Genomic DNA, 16296 nt, shown 5'->3' with positions numbered 1-16296 from the left:
ATGGGTCTTTGAAATAGATATTTCAGAAAGGTGAAATAAATTTATAGTGGGAGTATTAAACAGGTCAGCTGGGGTGAGAAGATGTGGTTAGAGAGTTGAGTGGTGGTGAAGTCTTCTGATGGGGGGAGGGTCTTCAGCCAACAGAGACCCTGGCCCACTTGGTCTGGGATAATGATGTCTAGTCCCTGTGGTCCGGAATCTGCCTCATGATGTGCCAGGAGCTTCCTTCAGCCCCTACAGAGAACACATGGGATCCTGGTTATTTCAGAGTGTATGTGTAGTCTGGCTGAGGGGTATTAGTGCTGTGGCTGGGGTCTCTCACTGCTACCCTGGCCTGCGGTAGACCCTTAGGTCATCCAAACTACTGGATGCTGTGGTTATTGGTCTCCACGTGCTGTAGTGGAAAGAGTTTAAGTTCAGAGGCTGGAAGTCCTGGCTCTGATCTTGGTTCCACACTTCCCAGAGCTGTGATGGTCATCTGTGCACTTCACTCACTCAAGTCAAGGTTTTCTCACTGAGGTTGGATGACTCTGTTTGTTATGTGATTTTTCTTACAGGGCCATCCTAAGAATGAGAAGAAAAACAGGTAGAGATGGCCTTTGTAAACTGGAAAGATCTTTCCAAATGTCAGGTGTGGCTTTGTATGGACCAAGTTGTTGTCTCCTTCTAGGAGGTTGTTGCTGTGGGTTGGCAAAACCTTATTTTGCATTCTGAACATCCACTTGCCAGCTCTTCTCCCTAGGGCCCCTGTCTTTCCAGGGCATGAAGTGGCACTTGAGTGCTAACCTAATTTCTCTAAGTCTGATTGTCATAAGAATTTGGTTTGGATTCAGGGATAAAATATTAATCCACTCAGAACTACATCATTCCCCTGAAATTTTGCTGTAAAATAAATCTTGGTTTAAGCTATCTGCTGACATTTTTGGAGCCCCTAAGAATCTGAGGCTTTTCAACTTCTGAGGCAGGGAGTCTTTCACTGCATCTGAAGGATTCTGTTCCAGTGGCTGATACACACTGCAAGCCCAGAGGTGTGCTGTTCCAGAGGCCCAAATCATGTGGTGGTAATTACCAAGAGGCTCACAGATGCAGCAGGAACTCCAGGGCTCCGCGTACATGTCCACAGCTGCGCCCTCTCCCTCTTTGTCATCAGACAAGTGTATTTAAGTATCAATTCTGTACCTAGCAAGGTACCTAGGAGGGCAGTGGAGGGGTGGCTAGCCAGTGGAGATTCTTCTGAGGAAGCTGGGTTCCCAGTGCATATTGAAGAAAGGGTATATGTAAGGATGTGGGGAAAACACAAGTTCTACGTCCTGGCGAGGGAAGAGGAAAGCAGGTGTGGTCCACGTAGGTGTCAGGAGTCAGTGAAGCTGCCAGGCCTCGGTGTGGCTGGTACTGTTGGGGCAGAGGAATGCATGCATAGTGGGGAATGACCAGGGAGGGAGGCTGAATTTTTATTTAATTCATGTGATCTATTGAGGTGTTTGAACAATGAGGTGATGGTGTTCAAACATTGTTTGAACAATGAGTAGAACTCAGTGGGGAAACTGAAGATGGTGCCTGGAGGGGTGGAATGGAGAAAGGAGAGCCCTGCACTGGGGGCCGTGGCTGTGGGTGGTGCAAGGTGATGGAGTCGGGGCTGGGGTGCAGTGGTGGAGATGGGAGTGGAAGAGTTAATGCAGGAGACAGTTGTGGGCCTGTGCTTCTCAGTACGGAGAGATCTGGGACTTAATGATTGTCAATTCTGGGTATAGATTGTGTGAGACAGTGTTTCTCATTTGCTTTGTTGCCTCCAGTTGTAAATCAAGCATGTAAGACCAGGCACTGGGCTAGGTGCTTTATATAGTGTACTCCATTTACTCTTTACTACTGTAGTAAAGGGTTTTTTGCTTCAGTTTTACAGATGAGGAAAGCAGTGCTCAGAGAGGTTAATCATTTTTCTCGAAGTCACTCAGTAGATAAGGAATTCCTTGTAAGCTAGAAATTAAATGGACATCTATTTGTCACTAGAGCACAAGCTGCTTTTCTCTTCAGTTGGAAGCTTGTTCTCTGTCTAGTGAGGGACAACCGCCATGGGATCCTGTCTACCCACTCAGTCTGTGCTGACGCATCATGAACTGTTCTATTTGTCCTGTTTGTCAGTTTCTTTCTCTTCCTCAAATGAATTACCCAGCACAGAGTAGAACAGTGGAATATGGAGGCTTCAGAGAAAGTGGTTTCTTTTTCCTCTTAAAGCTGCATATGTAAAACTCCTGTGCTAGCTCAAGTGGCTCTTTTGGGTTCTGTTACTGGGGGGTGAATCTCTCAGAATCCTGTAGTCTCCTTCATAATGTGATGCTTATTCCCTGTCCTCAACAAAGTTTGATAGTTCAGAGTGGGTGCTTCCACCCATCTGGCCTTTAAGAAGGACTCCTGGGAGGGAGAGACTGCATTTCCCCTCAGTCCCTCTCACCAGGTGGTTTGCCTTTGATGTGACCAGCAAGTGGGATTTGGGTTCAAGTTCCTGCAGGCATTGCTTTGAGGACATCCCAAAAGATGGGCCAGGCTCAGCTTCTTCCTTGGGGAGAGCTGCTTATCGTCAGAGGAGTCCACCAGCAGGCTTTGGCTCAGGCAGATCCAGCCATGAGTCCATTTTGGGCAGTTCAACCACGCCCTTCTCATGGCGGACCAGGGCAGTGCTTAACTCTTGGGGTTGCTGGTACCTCAGACATGCTTATTTTTGATGGTTCTTCCCCTTGCAAGTCAGACTTGAGATGCACATTTTCCTTTACTTTAAAAACTGGAATCTGACAAGTCTAGCGAGGTATGTTTCTCAGGTGATTTCATAAGTAGCAGTATTTGAAACCTGCCGTAAAAAGGTAGGGTGACACTGATTTGGCTTACTTGACTGAGTGAAATATTTCATTCAAAGAAAGTGATGGCAGACAGCAGAGCCCATGTTTTTGAAGAATACCTCTTCAAAGGTGTTTTTTAAGAAACAGATTGAAACCAGAAGTCTGTAACTTTTGGTATGCAACCTGTTTGACTTTTTATCATTGGGGGAAATTTTTCTGCTAGAAGCATTGGAATGTCCTTGGTAGCCATGGAAACTAACTCTTCAAAGAGAGAGCCTCTCTTCTGTCTTTAGACAAGGAGATATGGTGGAGAAAGGTGTATTTCACTTTTAAGATGTCTGAGACCCTCTGTTTCTATCGATGACTTTTTAGGCTTGTACAGGGCTCTTGCTGTCTTTGTTTTGTTTTTAATGACAACAGTTGGTATACCTTTTAGGTGTAAGAAAGTTACCTGGGTATTTGTGGCCAAATATGTCCAATGCAGATCCTACATACCTCTTTTTTTGACATCATCATTAATGTAAAACCTGAACCTATAAAGCCCTTTATTCAATTAATTTAATCTGTTCTTATTGAACAACTGGTAATGGCCAGGGTGATGATAGGAGACTGATACAGAGATAAGATGGCCACAGTCCTTCACAGACCTCACAGCCTAGTATGTAAAGGAAAGTGCTAAATAGCAACTGCAGAGCAATGAAATAAATTCTACATAAGTGAGACTCTTACCCAGGAGACTCTATAATGACATTAGAGAATGGTCCTTATGTGCCGACCCCCACTGAGTAGGGTGATAGCTGGAGGAGCAGTGGAGACTAATTTAGAGAACAGCACACACACTGGTTTGGAGCGGAAAGGGATCTCCATGCCTTTGCGAAAATGAACATTAGGATGGCTGGAGTAGAGAGTTAAGGAGTCAGAGGTGGTCAGAAAGAGATCAAAGAGGACCACACAGATGAGGCTTTTGTCCACTCTGTCCCAATTCCCATTCCTCTTGTGGAGCATGCGTGCCCCGTGTCCCCAGTACCTGAGGTTTGCTCTGGACAGCTCAGCCTACCCCTTAAAAGCTAGGAAACACCTACTTTGAGAATGGTTCATCTTCCCAAAAGGTGGAAACTGTTTTCTATTTAAAGCATCTGCACAGACTTCCACATCAGTAAAAGCAGCCAAGGATATGAAAGGGGATGATGGCTTTGAGAGAATCTCTTAGTACACCTAGACCTTCCTGTACAGAAAAGTTAGGAGGCACTGAACCCCGTTACAAAAGGATTCACCATGGGATTTATTTCAGTAATGAGTTCCCAAAGAGCAGTCATAATGTGGTTTCATGATTAGAAATGTGATTAATAAACATTTCTCTCATCATGTTTACTGTGTAAGCAAGGTTCTTCCATTTTCTCTTCATCCTCTGCCAGGCAATGGGCCCGCATTCTCGGGGGCCGGTGCCTGACTGCCACAGGTTTGCCTTTTTTACCGTCCATGGACTTTGTCTGCAAAGGAGCAGATCTTACTGATGGGGTGCTGTAGTCCCAAGGCGCACAGCCCCATTCTGGCCTGTTTGTCTCATGCAGAGAAACGTGCTTTGGCTGTTCCTGTATTTTTGTGGTTGAGGGAAAATTGGAGCAAAGCCAGTGACCTCGATGAACTTTGAACTAACTATTGCCACTAATTAAGATTTTTTTGTGTGTGAAACATTACACACTGTTAACTTTTTAACAAAGCACCTAGTTTACTTAAACAGAAACCGAACTTACATACTCTCCAAGAAATTAGATTTATATGTAAAATTATTTTTAAACCAAATTACTTTTTCATTCTGTTTTTTTTTCCTTTTTGTCTGTGTAGGGGAAATAATTTAGGTCTAAGGAATCCTGGCCTCCACTGATAAAAATCAGTGGTTACGTTTTCAAATTCCCCCTACTCTTTGCTTTTTTATAAATGCTGCTTTGGTGGGGTTTTGTCTGTTTCGTTGTAAATTTCCGAGTCCTCTGTTTTAGTAGAAATCTGAGTCCTTGTGATTCTGTTGGCCTTGATCACCAGTGGTTTTTATACTGGTTTGTTTGTTCTCTTTCTCTCTACCCTTCTCTCCCTCCCTCCTCTCCTGCCTCCTTTTTCCTACATGCCTCCCCCTCCCACAACATAAATTGCAGAGCATGTAGTTACTGTAAATTTTATTTGTGTGGGTTTGGTTAAGACAAATAGCATATAAGTCCCCACCTCCTCAGCCCCCTATCTCTTAAATCAAGATGATTTCCAGTGGCCCATTTATTTTATGGGGCATTTGAAAAAATAACAAATTCCAGAGCAAACTGTGTGTCCTTTTGCATTTGTGGTAGTCATGTTTGACCTGCGTGGCCACGTGTGTGCCATGGCTTGCTTCCGGCCAAGGGCGGGCTCTCCGGTGGTGTCGGAAGAGCAGGCTCCCAGAGCTTGGTATGTCAGGGGGGGCATGTGTCGGGGGGGCATGTGCCCAGCCCTGGAGACTGCAGAGGGGCTCCTGGCAGGGCAGGCTGACTGGTTTCAGGTAGTTTCTCTTTGGCTTATGTGACGGTGATGGGGTACTTCTCGGTTCAACACAACGACCCCACCTCTCTATACCTTTCTCTCCACCCATCTCATTGCTGACAGCATATCTATGCCTTGCAAATCTCACTTCTGTCCAAATAAGTAAATGTTATGTACCTGCTCAGTATTAGGCCACTCAAAATGGTCTAAAACCAGCTCAGATGGTTTATATAAATAGCTTTGCTATAGGGTATTGGTAATAGTAACTTATTTAAAATAAATGGGCCATAAGCCATTATGGCCAATGGGCCATAAGACGTGCTGGCTGTGGGTTGAAGGGAAGGTAGAAGGATGGCAGGTGAAAGTGTGTCAGAACCAGGGGTCTGTGTGTAGAAGCGGCACTGCCTGTAACCTCATCTGCTTTCTTAGCAGCTTTGCAACTGTACTTAATAAACCCTTAACTCAGATATCTTGGCTCCCACGACAATTCACGGTTGGAAATACAGATGGTTCCTTGTATATGAAAATCGGGAAAACATCCACCTGACTCTCAGACTTGCCTGAGCAAATGTGGAATTCTGTACGTGTGCATAGATATAGGATGGCAGATATGAAAGGTACACAGCGAACGGTTGGGAACAACACATGTGCCAGGGCCGTTCCAGGGCAGGTGTTCCCATAAATGGGCAACAAATCATAATGCCTCTTCACCTCCTACAGGAAATACTTTAGGGGGCAAGATCATGGCAAGAAGTATGGGTTAAGAAAACCGTAGTGCTTACCCAGTGCTGTTTCGGGTCTGGGAAGGGAGAACGGGTCTGGAAGTAGGTCTGCCCTGCCCCTGCCAGTGATCTGGCTGGACATGCAGGTGGTGGGGTGTGGTGCCTGGTGTGGGTGCCCAGAAGACCACTTTCTCCTCAGGGCTCTTGCTTTGAACAAAGAGGTCAGGATGCCAGAGGAAGGCTAAGTTTTATCTGAGCGTACCACAGAAGCCCTAAACTTGGTGCTCTCTCTGACTGCAGCTTGGCTCTCCTGGTCCCTTCTCTCTGAAGTGTGAGGCTGGCTCTCTGAGGAAGCTCTGGGGGAGGTGGGGCATCCGAGTCCAGGCCCCTGGTGAGGGGATTCGAGAGGCCTGCCCTGACAGCACCTGTGGCTTGGGCCCAGGCTCCTTGGGGGTCACTGATATGCTGAGGGAAGTTCACGTCTGAGGAACAATGCATGTGTGTTGGTGTGGTCTCTGCAACTCTGACACCCACAGTCTTGCTTGGGGAGACACTGTCCTCTGTCCTGTCCACATGTGTGGCCTTTTGCTGTGCTCATGTGGCTGTACTCAGCACCCTGTGTCCTGCCACGAGACTGCATCCCAGAGGGTGTCCTGACATGTGCTTGTCCTCTTTGCCTCCCCCAGAGAATTCTCAAAAGAAAGAGAGAAGGCTAAAGCGCGGGGAGATTTCCAGAAGCTCCGGGAGAAGCAGCAGCTAGAAGAGGATCTAAAGGGCTACTTGGATTGGATTACTCAAGCAGAAGATATCGATCCTGAGAATGAGGAAGAAGGTGGAGAGGAAAGCAAACGAAATAGTATGTAGCCCCCTCCCTGCTCTTGACGAGAAACGGGTGTGAGATTCCGACGCCTGGCCCATTGCTTCTTACCTCCAACCCAGCTTGTGAGGTGATGCCCCCTCAGCCATCCGGCTCCTTCTGCCTGCACATCCGAGAGAACAAGCACATTTATACTGACCCTGAATTTCAGTCTGAGGTTTGGGCTTAGATTTGTGTATAGTCTTTGTAGCCTGGTGGTTGAGGAAAGTTAACCAGACTCACCTTGGGGGTTTGGGAATCCCCTTCTGTGTAAGTACAAGACCTGCTAGGGCATTTCACTTTGTGCCTCAGCAGGCAAAGTTGGATTCCTCTACTTAAGAGTGGGCAGGCTTGTTGGACCAGAAGAGCAGGGCCCTCTCCAACCTTCTGCCATCAGCAGTGGCTCCCACTGTGCTCGCCCTGGAAGCCAAATGCCTGGCCCGTCAGGTCTGGGGAGGGACTGGTTTACCATCTGGGCAGTGTTAGGAGCCTTGCGGGTCTGCATGGCTGCTTGGGAACCACCCACCTGGTGTCCCACCTGTGATGCTCGGTACCCGAGGGCATTCTCTGCAGTGAGGAGGCCCGGAGCTTGCTCACTCAACCCCTGGAATGAATTACCGCTGTCAACCGAGGTGCCTTTTGGCACAAATGCTTTCCCTCAGGTGTGCTCTTTCTCTTCTCTGAGGCCGTCTTGTATCAGGTAAAAGTGGGGATTGACTTTCAGCCGTGGATTTGACTAGGATGTTTGTGATTTGCTTCTACTGCAGAATGGTCAGTAATAAAGACCAAGAATATATTCAAGGAATCATGCCCATCTGAGAGGCCCACCTCATGGAAGGGGGTAAGCCCCCCTTGAACAGAGGCCCTCCAGGCTATGCAGCCACTAGCTCCCCCTTCTTGTAGCAAGCTGGATGTCGGGAGGACTGCTGAGATGGATAGGACACAGTACTCCTTTTAGGCCTGCATACAAACAGATGCAGGTCACGTGAGGAGCAGACATTGTGCTGGGTGGCTCAGAGGAGGAAGGGCTGGCCGCAGGGGGAGAGAACTATGGAGGCAGTGACCAAGCTCTGTCACAGCTGAGAACAGGGTCGGGAAAAACTTCCTGACCCAAGGCAGTGGCACAAGGAGGACAAATTCAAGGCTTGGGTATCAGGCTAATGCAGGTCTTGGGAGGAAGTGTGGGTGGGTGGTGTGGCTGGAGCTCAGCAGGTATGTGGGTCAGGGTGCCATGAAGCAGGGAGGGTGGGTGGCACCATAGTGCCTCCTGTGCAGGCGATGCTGTGTGTTGGCTGAGAGACCATGTTGGAGGGGATTGTTGCCTGAAGTGGCCTTTAGGTTCCTTCCAGCCCAGCTGTGTGTGAGTCTTGATTCAGTGGGGACGAGAATTGCTATGTTTGCGGGCGTATACTATTGTCCATGTATGCTAAGTACTGTGTGCTAAGAAGGCCAGCGGGGTACAGGCCTGCCTCTCCCTGCTCCCTCCCAAAGCAAACAGCCTCTGTTGCAGCAAGGAGGAAGCTGGGTTACCTCCCAGGAGGAGGATTAGGAAACCAGGAGGGTTTCTAGGGCTACTGTGTGTCAACGATGAGATCAGGGTTTATAAGTGGACGGCTGTTTGAGCTCCACTCTTGGGGTGTCCTCCAGGTGGCTAGGTGTGAGAACAGTGTCTGTCTGCAGCACAGCTCTCCCCGATCATGTGAGCCAGCCTGAACCCCCATGACCTATCTGGAGCTTCTGTGCTTACAGCATGGCTGGCAGCAAGCCCTTACGTGCAGCCTGGTGGATCCTGCTCTTTTCCTTTTCCTGCCCGGTGAGCAACATCTTGCGTGTGAACCTGTGAAAGTATTCCTTTGGCACTTGGGTGTGTGCTGTAGGGAGCTGATGGGACCCTTTTGCATCCTGATGGCCTTTTGTCTCCATGTTGCTCCACCTTTGGAAAGAGACAGCGATCCCATCCTGCCAGTGCTGCCATTATTGGTAGTTGGGGAGCAGTTTTTTTTTTTTTTTTTTTGACCGGTGACTTGAGTAGGGATTTTCATTGGACTTGCATGGTCTTCTGGGGTCCTGAGGGTCCCCAACATGTCCTATGTCCTGCCACTGTCTGGAAAGATCTGATGAAGTTGCTGCCTCTGCCTTTGGAGACCTGGCCGTGGAGGGCAGGTGGAGAGGCAGTGCCTAAGCATTGACAGGATAGACAAGTAGGAAGATAATCAAGGGCCAGCATCTGCGAGGAAGCCCAGAGGACACAGTGATGCTGTCTTCTGGGAATGCGAGGATGGCTCATGGGCAAGCTAGTGTTCCCACCAAGCTCCGAGGTCTGAGATGCTTTTCAGGATGAGAAAATGACTTGAGCAGGGTGCAAAGGTCACAAATCAAGGAAAGAAAACAAGTCCCTTTAAAAGTTGTGTCTTCTCAGAAGTCACTTTGTAACTGGAGCTCCAGCCTTCATAAAACTGCACTATTTCTGGAACATTCCCGACCATGTCTTTTCTGCTGCACAGCACAGCACAGCACAGCAGACCTAAAGAGGCTCATATGGTCCTCCTACCAAACAGTGGTTGATTTACCACCGGCACACTCCAGGTCTGGTCACTATCATCTGGTAGCAGGCAGTGAATTGTGGGCATTGCCCATGCCATTGTCCTCCCTGGGTGTGTGAGATCCATGTCCACACAGCCTACTCTCAGCCCTTCTGTGTTATCCAGGGGAGGGAGAGGCATTGCTTGGGTTCCTGCCTTATCCATGTTGCCTGACGATGATCCACTTAATGCTCCTTCAGCTGGGCCCTGGATAGCTTAGGGCCCTGTCCCCTCAGTCATCGAGGAATTAAGGGACAGTGTGAGAGCCCTTCCTGATGGCCAGCACTAGTTTCGAGGAACAAAGGCGAGTGTCAGAAGCATTGACAGCAGCCTGTATAGTCATGTGCCCATAGGGGCTGGGCAGGGCTGGAGGGCATTCTGACACCTCCTCTGGAGTTGATTGTGGATGAGTTTTGCAGCTTAAAACTTGGACATGAGTGTTAAGCACATCACCCAGCATCTCTGAACCCCAGTTTCCTTGTCTGCAAGAAAGGGATAAAGATATTTGCCCATAAGGTGGTCATGAGGATTAAATGTTTGAAAACTTGAGTCTTCACAGACGCAAGAGCACTTGCTATCTTGGTCTGATGACCAGCATGCTTGACCTAAATAGAATAATTTTTACAGATTCAAATAGACCTCTAACCAGCCTCAGGGTGAGGACCCTTTTAGAACTTTTCCCTTCAGAAACCATAAGGTTCTCATGCCTCATGGCAAACAAAGCTGTTGACTCCATCACTTTCAAGATTTGGAAGCACAGCCTCAGACGCTTCAAGACCATTTCTAGCTTGTCAATACTTGCTGTCAGAGAACAGATGTCAAAACAAGTATTTGAAGATGTGCTCATATTACCTTTTCTCTCTGATCTACCAAAATGTCACTGTCTGAATCTGCGGTGCCCATCTCTGGCTGTCCATGACAGTCACTGGGGAGAGCACGTGTGTTCTGGGGACGTTCCCCACTTCCACAAGGAGAGTCAGTCTGTGGTGGGGCCAGGCCTGACTTTGTTGACAGCTCCCTGGAGGTTCCAATGTGAAACCAGAATTGGGGACTCCTGGATGCTGTCACACTGCGTACTAGACTTGTCCAGGGTCTCTCTTGAGAGAAAACAAAAGGACAGGCAGCCAGGTCCCTAGCTGCTTGCCTGAAGTGGCAGGTAGCGCTAGCTTTGTGCATTCTCTCACTATTCAAAATGTCAGTTCCATAAACTCGCTGTTAGAAAGCTGGTGTCACACAAATAAGTGAATGGACAAAATTCTCTTGGAAATTAGTTCCTGAGCATTTGGGAAATTTTCAAGAATACTTTATTTAACTTTTTGCTGAGCTTCAAGTTTCTTAAGAAACCCTGCCAAATCGCGAAGTGATTTTTTAGACGTATGCAGCTGCTTCTGAGTTAACAATGGAGTTTTTCTAGGGCCATTAAAATCTGGAAGTCTAAAATTCTATTTTCAACTCTTTTCATTGTCAGTGATTAGTCTTAAAAAATACCGTTAAAAATAATGAAATCATTTTAAAGGGAGCTCATTTTAAAATTCGGGCCAGAAAAGCAGGGCAGTTTCACTGAGGGAACGATTAGTGATCAGTAATCCCTGAAGTGGGCATATCTGGTGCCCAAAGAAGGGGAGAGGGTACCTGAAACCGTAGCTTGACCACAGAAGAACCTGTCTCCTCTTGTTGGTGGTCCTGGTGGCCATAAGCACTATCCCTGCCTGCTGCCCCAGGACACTGCCTCCCCAGATCTTTGTGCACAACGTTGTCATAGCCAGTACCTCCCTTTCTCACAGGCAGCCTGGTTGCTTTTGACTGCTGTATTTGATCTGGGGGTAGCCAGATGACTAGGAATAGCATAACTGCACAAGCACGAAGCACAGAAACTTGCTGGCCCTATTTTAAAAGGTTGTGTCTTTAAAATTTGATTTATAAAACTACTTTTGCACAATAAACCACCTCAAGGTGTAAGTTTAAAATTGAAAACATTCTATTAGAAACTGTGAAGCACACAGCAGCAGCTAGAGCAGGTTCTGTGGCAATTGTGTGTCCAGGTCAGTGGCCCCTGGAGAGGCTGCTGGAGGTGGGAAGGCAGAGCGGGAAGTTCTGGTGTCTGGGTTGGTGGGAGACCTTGGCTCTGCTGTGTGTGGGAGGGGCAGTGGGGGAGTTCAGAGGGCCCTCCTCCACTCTGAGTAGGCCTCCTAGTGCTGGTGAGAGATATATTGAGGGATGGTCATCCCAGCGTGGGAATCAGGAGAAGCAGGAATGCCCACCAGGTATGGGAGTCCCAAGTCAGAGTTCTGTGTTTGTTTTTCATATATTTAAAATACAGGGGGAATACTATACAGCTGTTAAAAATATGAAATAGTGAACTTTGAGACAAAATGGATGGACCTCAAAATGTTAAATGAAATAAGTTAGAAAGTGAGAGGTAGATATTGGATGCTTTCACTCATCTGTGGAATATAAATAACCAAAAAAAGGAACACAGGAAAAATATAGCAAGTATAAACCTTGGACTTAGTGAAAGAATTTAATGGTTACCAGAGGGAACCAAGGGAGAATGAGGAGGCGGTGGAGAGGAAGCGGATGGGGTGTGGGTACAGGCGGTTCGGTGGAATTTGAGTGGAACATGTGCATATATGGAGGAACAAAAATATAACCCCAAATTTAAATTAAAAAATTACAAAAGTAATATTTATTCACTGTCAAAAATTCGTATCATTTCAAAATACGTAAAGTGACAGAGAAAACCCTAGAGGATCTCAGATGTGGCTGCTTGGGGCCTGTTCTTTCCCCCCGTAATGTGTGGGTCAGAATTTCTGACTGTACCCATGTTCACAGGCCCCGCCAGAATGTCAGCTGCCACAGACAGTCCTGCCACTTACCTGAACTGGGTGCCGTGCATCGCTTCTTAAACAACATTTTAGCCCTTTTCAATAAATTGCCTTGTAAAGGCTGGCAAAGTGGACTGTATACTCAGTAGCACATGAACCTCTGCCGTATAGCAAATGTCAGAGTTGCAGCTTTGTGCTTATGTGTGTGACTGTCTGAGACTGAACACCCTGGGTGCAGGAGCAGTGTCTGTTTTCTGCTCTCTGTGGTGTCACTGTCACTTGGCACAGTCTTTGTCACCCACACAAGCTCCCATTGAGTATACAGTGAGTGAAAGGACACAGAATAATATCTCACATTTATCAAGAGCTTCGTATGTGTCAGACTCAGTTCTAAAGGTACATTAATCCTTTATTCCTAACTCAGCTCTCAGACAAAAACTTGTCAGATGAGGACTCTGAAGCATAAAGATGTCAAGAATTGCCCAGGGCCACACGACTGTCAATTGGCAAAGACGGGATTTGAACCCAGATTCTGCCACAGTCCACACACCAGCCATCATTGATCCCCATAGATGCCTGAACCTGTGGGCATACTCACACGCTTCTTTGTGAGAGAGATTACCAGAAAGGGTTTTGCGGTTGAAGAAGATGCCGGAGGCATATTATGCCAGGTGGCACCTGTCTGCATTCCCACCAGTGATGTGTGCATACCCACCACCCCTACACACTTGCCTGCTCAGCATCCCTTCTGCTGCCCCACTCTGCCCCTGCAGTTCCTTCCCCAGGGTGTGTGATCTCTACAAAGATTAGCCAGCCCGGAGTGCCATCTTATCACAGAGCTGGAGGAGGTTGGCGACCCCAGAGTCATTTTTCTTGAGCATCAGAGCTGTGTGGGAGTTTGGAGTAGTCATGGTAACAGTTGTCACAGCTGGGCTCATTACTGGTCTTACCAGATGTGCAGTTATCTCTCCCAACACCTTGTGAAGTGCAGGTCTGGCTATTCTTAACATCTTTCAAGTGAGGGAACAAGGGCTTTTTCAAAGTCAAGTAACCTCTCCACTGTCATCTAACCAATAAGTGGAAGGGGTATGAAGCATGGTCTATCCAGAACCCACCTTTGTCACCCCCGTGTGTCCTGCCCCAAAAAGAAGCATGGGCTGGACAATCACAGCTGGGCAGTACCTAGACTACTGACTCCACTGAAGTGCATCTCCTCCACACCCTTCCTAGATGGAGGCCAAGTCCTGGAAACTGTCCTTAGCTTAGTTGGTTGCAGATTAGTTGGTTGACTGTTTAGCACAGGTTCCACAAGACAGGTGTTTTGTACGTCAACTACTGTAGATTTCTGCATCAGGGGAGGACAGTGTCAAGTTTTGTGCGCCAGAGCTCATGGATGTGGCTGCCCTGGTCCTCAGCCTTGTTTGCATTGCTCTTGCTGCCCTCTACTGGATTGTAATGAAATTGCCTGTGTTCAACCTGAAGGGATTACTGTGGCCGACTTGCTTAAAGAGGATAAGAAGAAAAGGAAGTTTTGCTGCTTTCGCCAACGCAGGGCTAAAGATCACGGTAAATGACTGAGACTGAACTTTCTCTTCAGAGACTTTCCCAAGATCTCTGACGCTCTCTCCTTACACCTAGGCATGGTGTGAAGTGCATGTAGTGTGTTTGTAAGATGTCTATGTTTTCATTGCTTGATTTCTTTGAAACTTGGTTCTGTTGTTTTCTTCTTGTCTTGCCCCACAATGTGTGTTTTTGCCAAGACAGCATTCAATTTCCTTCTTGTTTGAGCAGTACCTTTTAAAGAAGCAGCTGAACCAACTCAAAATTTATTTTAATTCAGCATGAATATTCTTAGACTGGAAGACAGACGTTTTAAACACTTTTCCCCAAATGATGTTTTTTAATCTAAACTGTTTAGAAATTCCAGTGATGTTACTTGATTGATTTTTTTTCCAGGTTACATTTTTCAAATGGCTTCTTGGTCTTCCATCCTCTGACTGGTTGGCCTCAGACCATGTTAAAGCTGGTAGTGCCAGTTTCAAGAATGAAGTTAAGAATACACTTCCAGGATACAAAGTTGGGGGCACTTGGGTTTGCAAATGAGAATGTGAAGGGGCTCATGTGGGAAGTAGTGCTAAACCCTGGCCCCCATCAGAAGCCTTAGGCCACTCCATGCAGGGCAGTTGTGGAAACAGCTGGCACCTGGCAAGGAGTTCCACCCCGGCACTACCTCCCTAGCAGCTGCCACCTGACTAGCCTGGGCCAGATGATTCTGGAGCAAGTTGTTTGAGGAGATTCAGACTGAGGGCCAGCAAGTGCTGAGAGCAGAGAGGACATGTTGCACATATTTTAAGGAGTCGCCTCTGCCACCTGTGGACATACTGAGCACAGGGGTTCTGGGCATAGACTTGGAAGCATCAGGGATGGTTTGCCTGAAGGCTGTAACATCAGAAGACCTGAATGGGGAAAGGTATGGGGGGTGTCAGGTATAAGCCCCTCGGCATTCACAGCATACAGGGGCCCCCAAGGAGCTGGAACCTGCCTGAGGCTAGGCAGCAAGTTTAGGGCAGACACAGGGTGGCTTATTCAGCTTTCACGTTTATATAGCATTTGTGAAGAACAGGTTGGGCTTGATGCAGCCCCTGGAGGCCTTTGCAGGAAAATCATCTTCAACTAAGTAGGAAATGTCTTAAATACCTTTTTGTTTTTTTTTAAAGATTTATTTATTTATTTATACAAGCACTGGGTATAGTCAGAAGCGCGGGAGGGTGAGAGAATTCACCAGAGTCAGAGTGGGGAACAGAATAGGCAGACTGACGAAGTATACTGCTGAGGGGAGCAGCAGGCTGGCAGGAGAGGTCTGCGCGCCATGTGGGACCCTCACTGGTGGCCGGGGATCGAACCAGCACTGCAGAGACTGCCGGGAGCTTTGCAGCCCAGTGCTCAACCGCTGCGCCACCAGGGGAGGCCCAGGAAATGTTGTCTTGAACTTAATACAAAAGCATTTTCAAACACTGATGGAGGACTGCAGCTCTGGTTACCTTGAGAACACACGTGGCCCCTGTTCCCGGGAGAGGAGAAGACCCTGCTCGGACAAGCCTCCTGAGTAGGGTTGGGCCACATTACTTTCAAGGATCCCTTGAGCGTCTGTCGTAGTTTTCTGAGACCTGCAGGGAGAGAAAGCTGCCTAATATTTCCAGGAAACTTTCTGTATTTTGAGTAGGGGTGCTCTTTTATAGACTGGTGAAGGGATGGGGGGTGTGCGTGTCAGAGGAGTGCCAGGAAGGCCCCTGACCTTGGTGGTGGGACTGGAGAAGCAGGGACTGTGTGTGGATAATTTACTCCTTGCGTCACTCGTCTTACAGAAATAGTTATCGTCAGGGCTCAGTTCTTGCTTTAGACACAGAATCCTTGGTCTGGCCTTGACCTGCATTCTCTAAGACAGCCTGACTTTACATCAACAAGAGACTGTTAGTCTGCGATAGCTGAGCATGTCCCCACTGGCCAGCACAGGCAGGTGCCTTCAGGGGGTGTCATGGTACTGGTCATGAAAATAAGATCAAAGCTCAAGATCTTGGCCACAGATCCCCTGTCCCCGGAGACAGCAGCCCTGACTCCCGCTGCTCAGCTGTGTATCTTCACCAGTCCCTCCTCTCCACTTCCTTTGAAAAGAAAGAGTGAGAAGCTTTTGGCTGCTGGGGCATGGAGCAAAATGCTTAGAGAAACCCCTGAGTACTCTCTCCAGGGAAGCAAAGTGAGGCTCTCAGAGACCCAGGACATCTTTGAATGAGGCTATAGCTGTGACAGTCCCCAGAAGGAGGTTGGGGAGTTCTGGGCCAGGTCTAGTCAGGCCCCCTGGTCTCCCGTGACTGACTGAGGTCTCTTGGGCTGCTGCTCTTCCCTGGGGCATTCTGCCTTGGAGGTGACTTGGAATCAGTTTTCCTGGGCAGGCTGCTGGACCACGAGTACTCCCCT

The 16296-nt window shown here is 47.9% G+C and overlaps 1 protein-coding gene across 5 annotated transcripts in view; it reads left to right on the top strand.

Annotated features, from left to right (window-relative positions):
- The window catches only part of CACNA1D (calcium voltage-gated channel subunit alpha1 D), a gene marked incomplete at both ends in the record, with an annotated part of 357356 nt that overhangs the window by 254927 nt on the left and 86133 nt on the right, over positions 1-16296 (top strand). For all 5 annotated transcript variants that reach the window (XM_084248163.1, XM_084248166.1, XM_084248164.1 and 2 more), the window contains one exon: positions 6745-6914. In XM_084248163.1, coding sequence (XP_084104289.1) covers positions 6745-6914 — 170 coding nt within the window. The remainder of the gene's footprint in view (positions 1-6744; positions 6915-16296) is intronic.

This window comes from Talpa europaea, assembly GCF_964194135.1.
Source record: "Talpa europaea genome assembly, chromosome: 11".
In the NCBI taxonomy this organism is placed as follows: Eukaryota; Metazoa; Chordata; class Mammalia; order Eulipotyphla; family Talpidae; genus Talpa; species Talpa europaea.
This window is presented reverse-complemented; position numbering and strand designations above follow the sequence as displayed.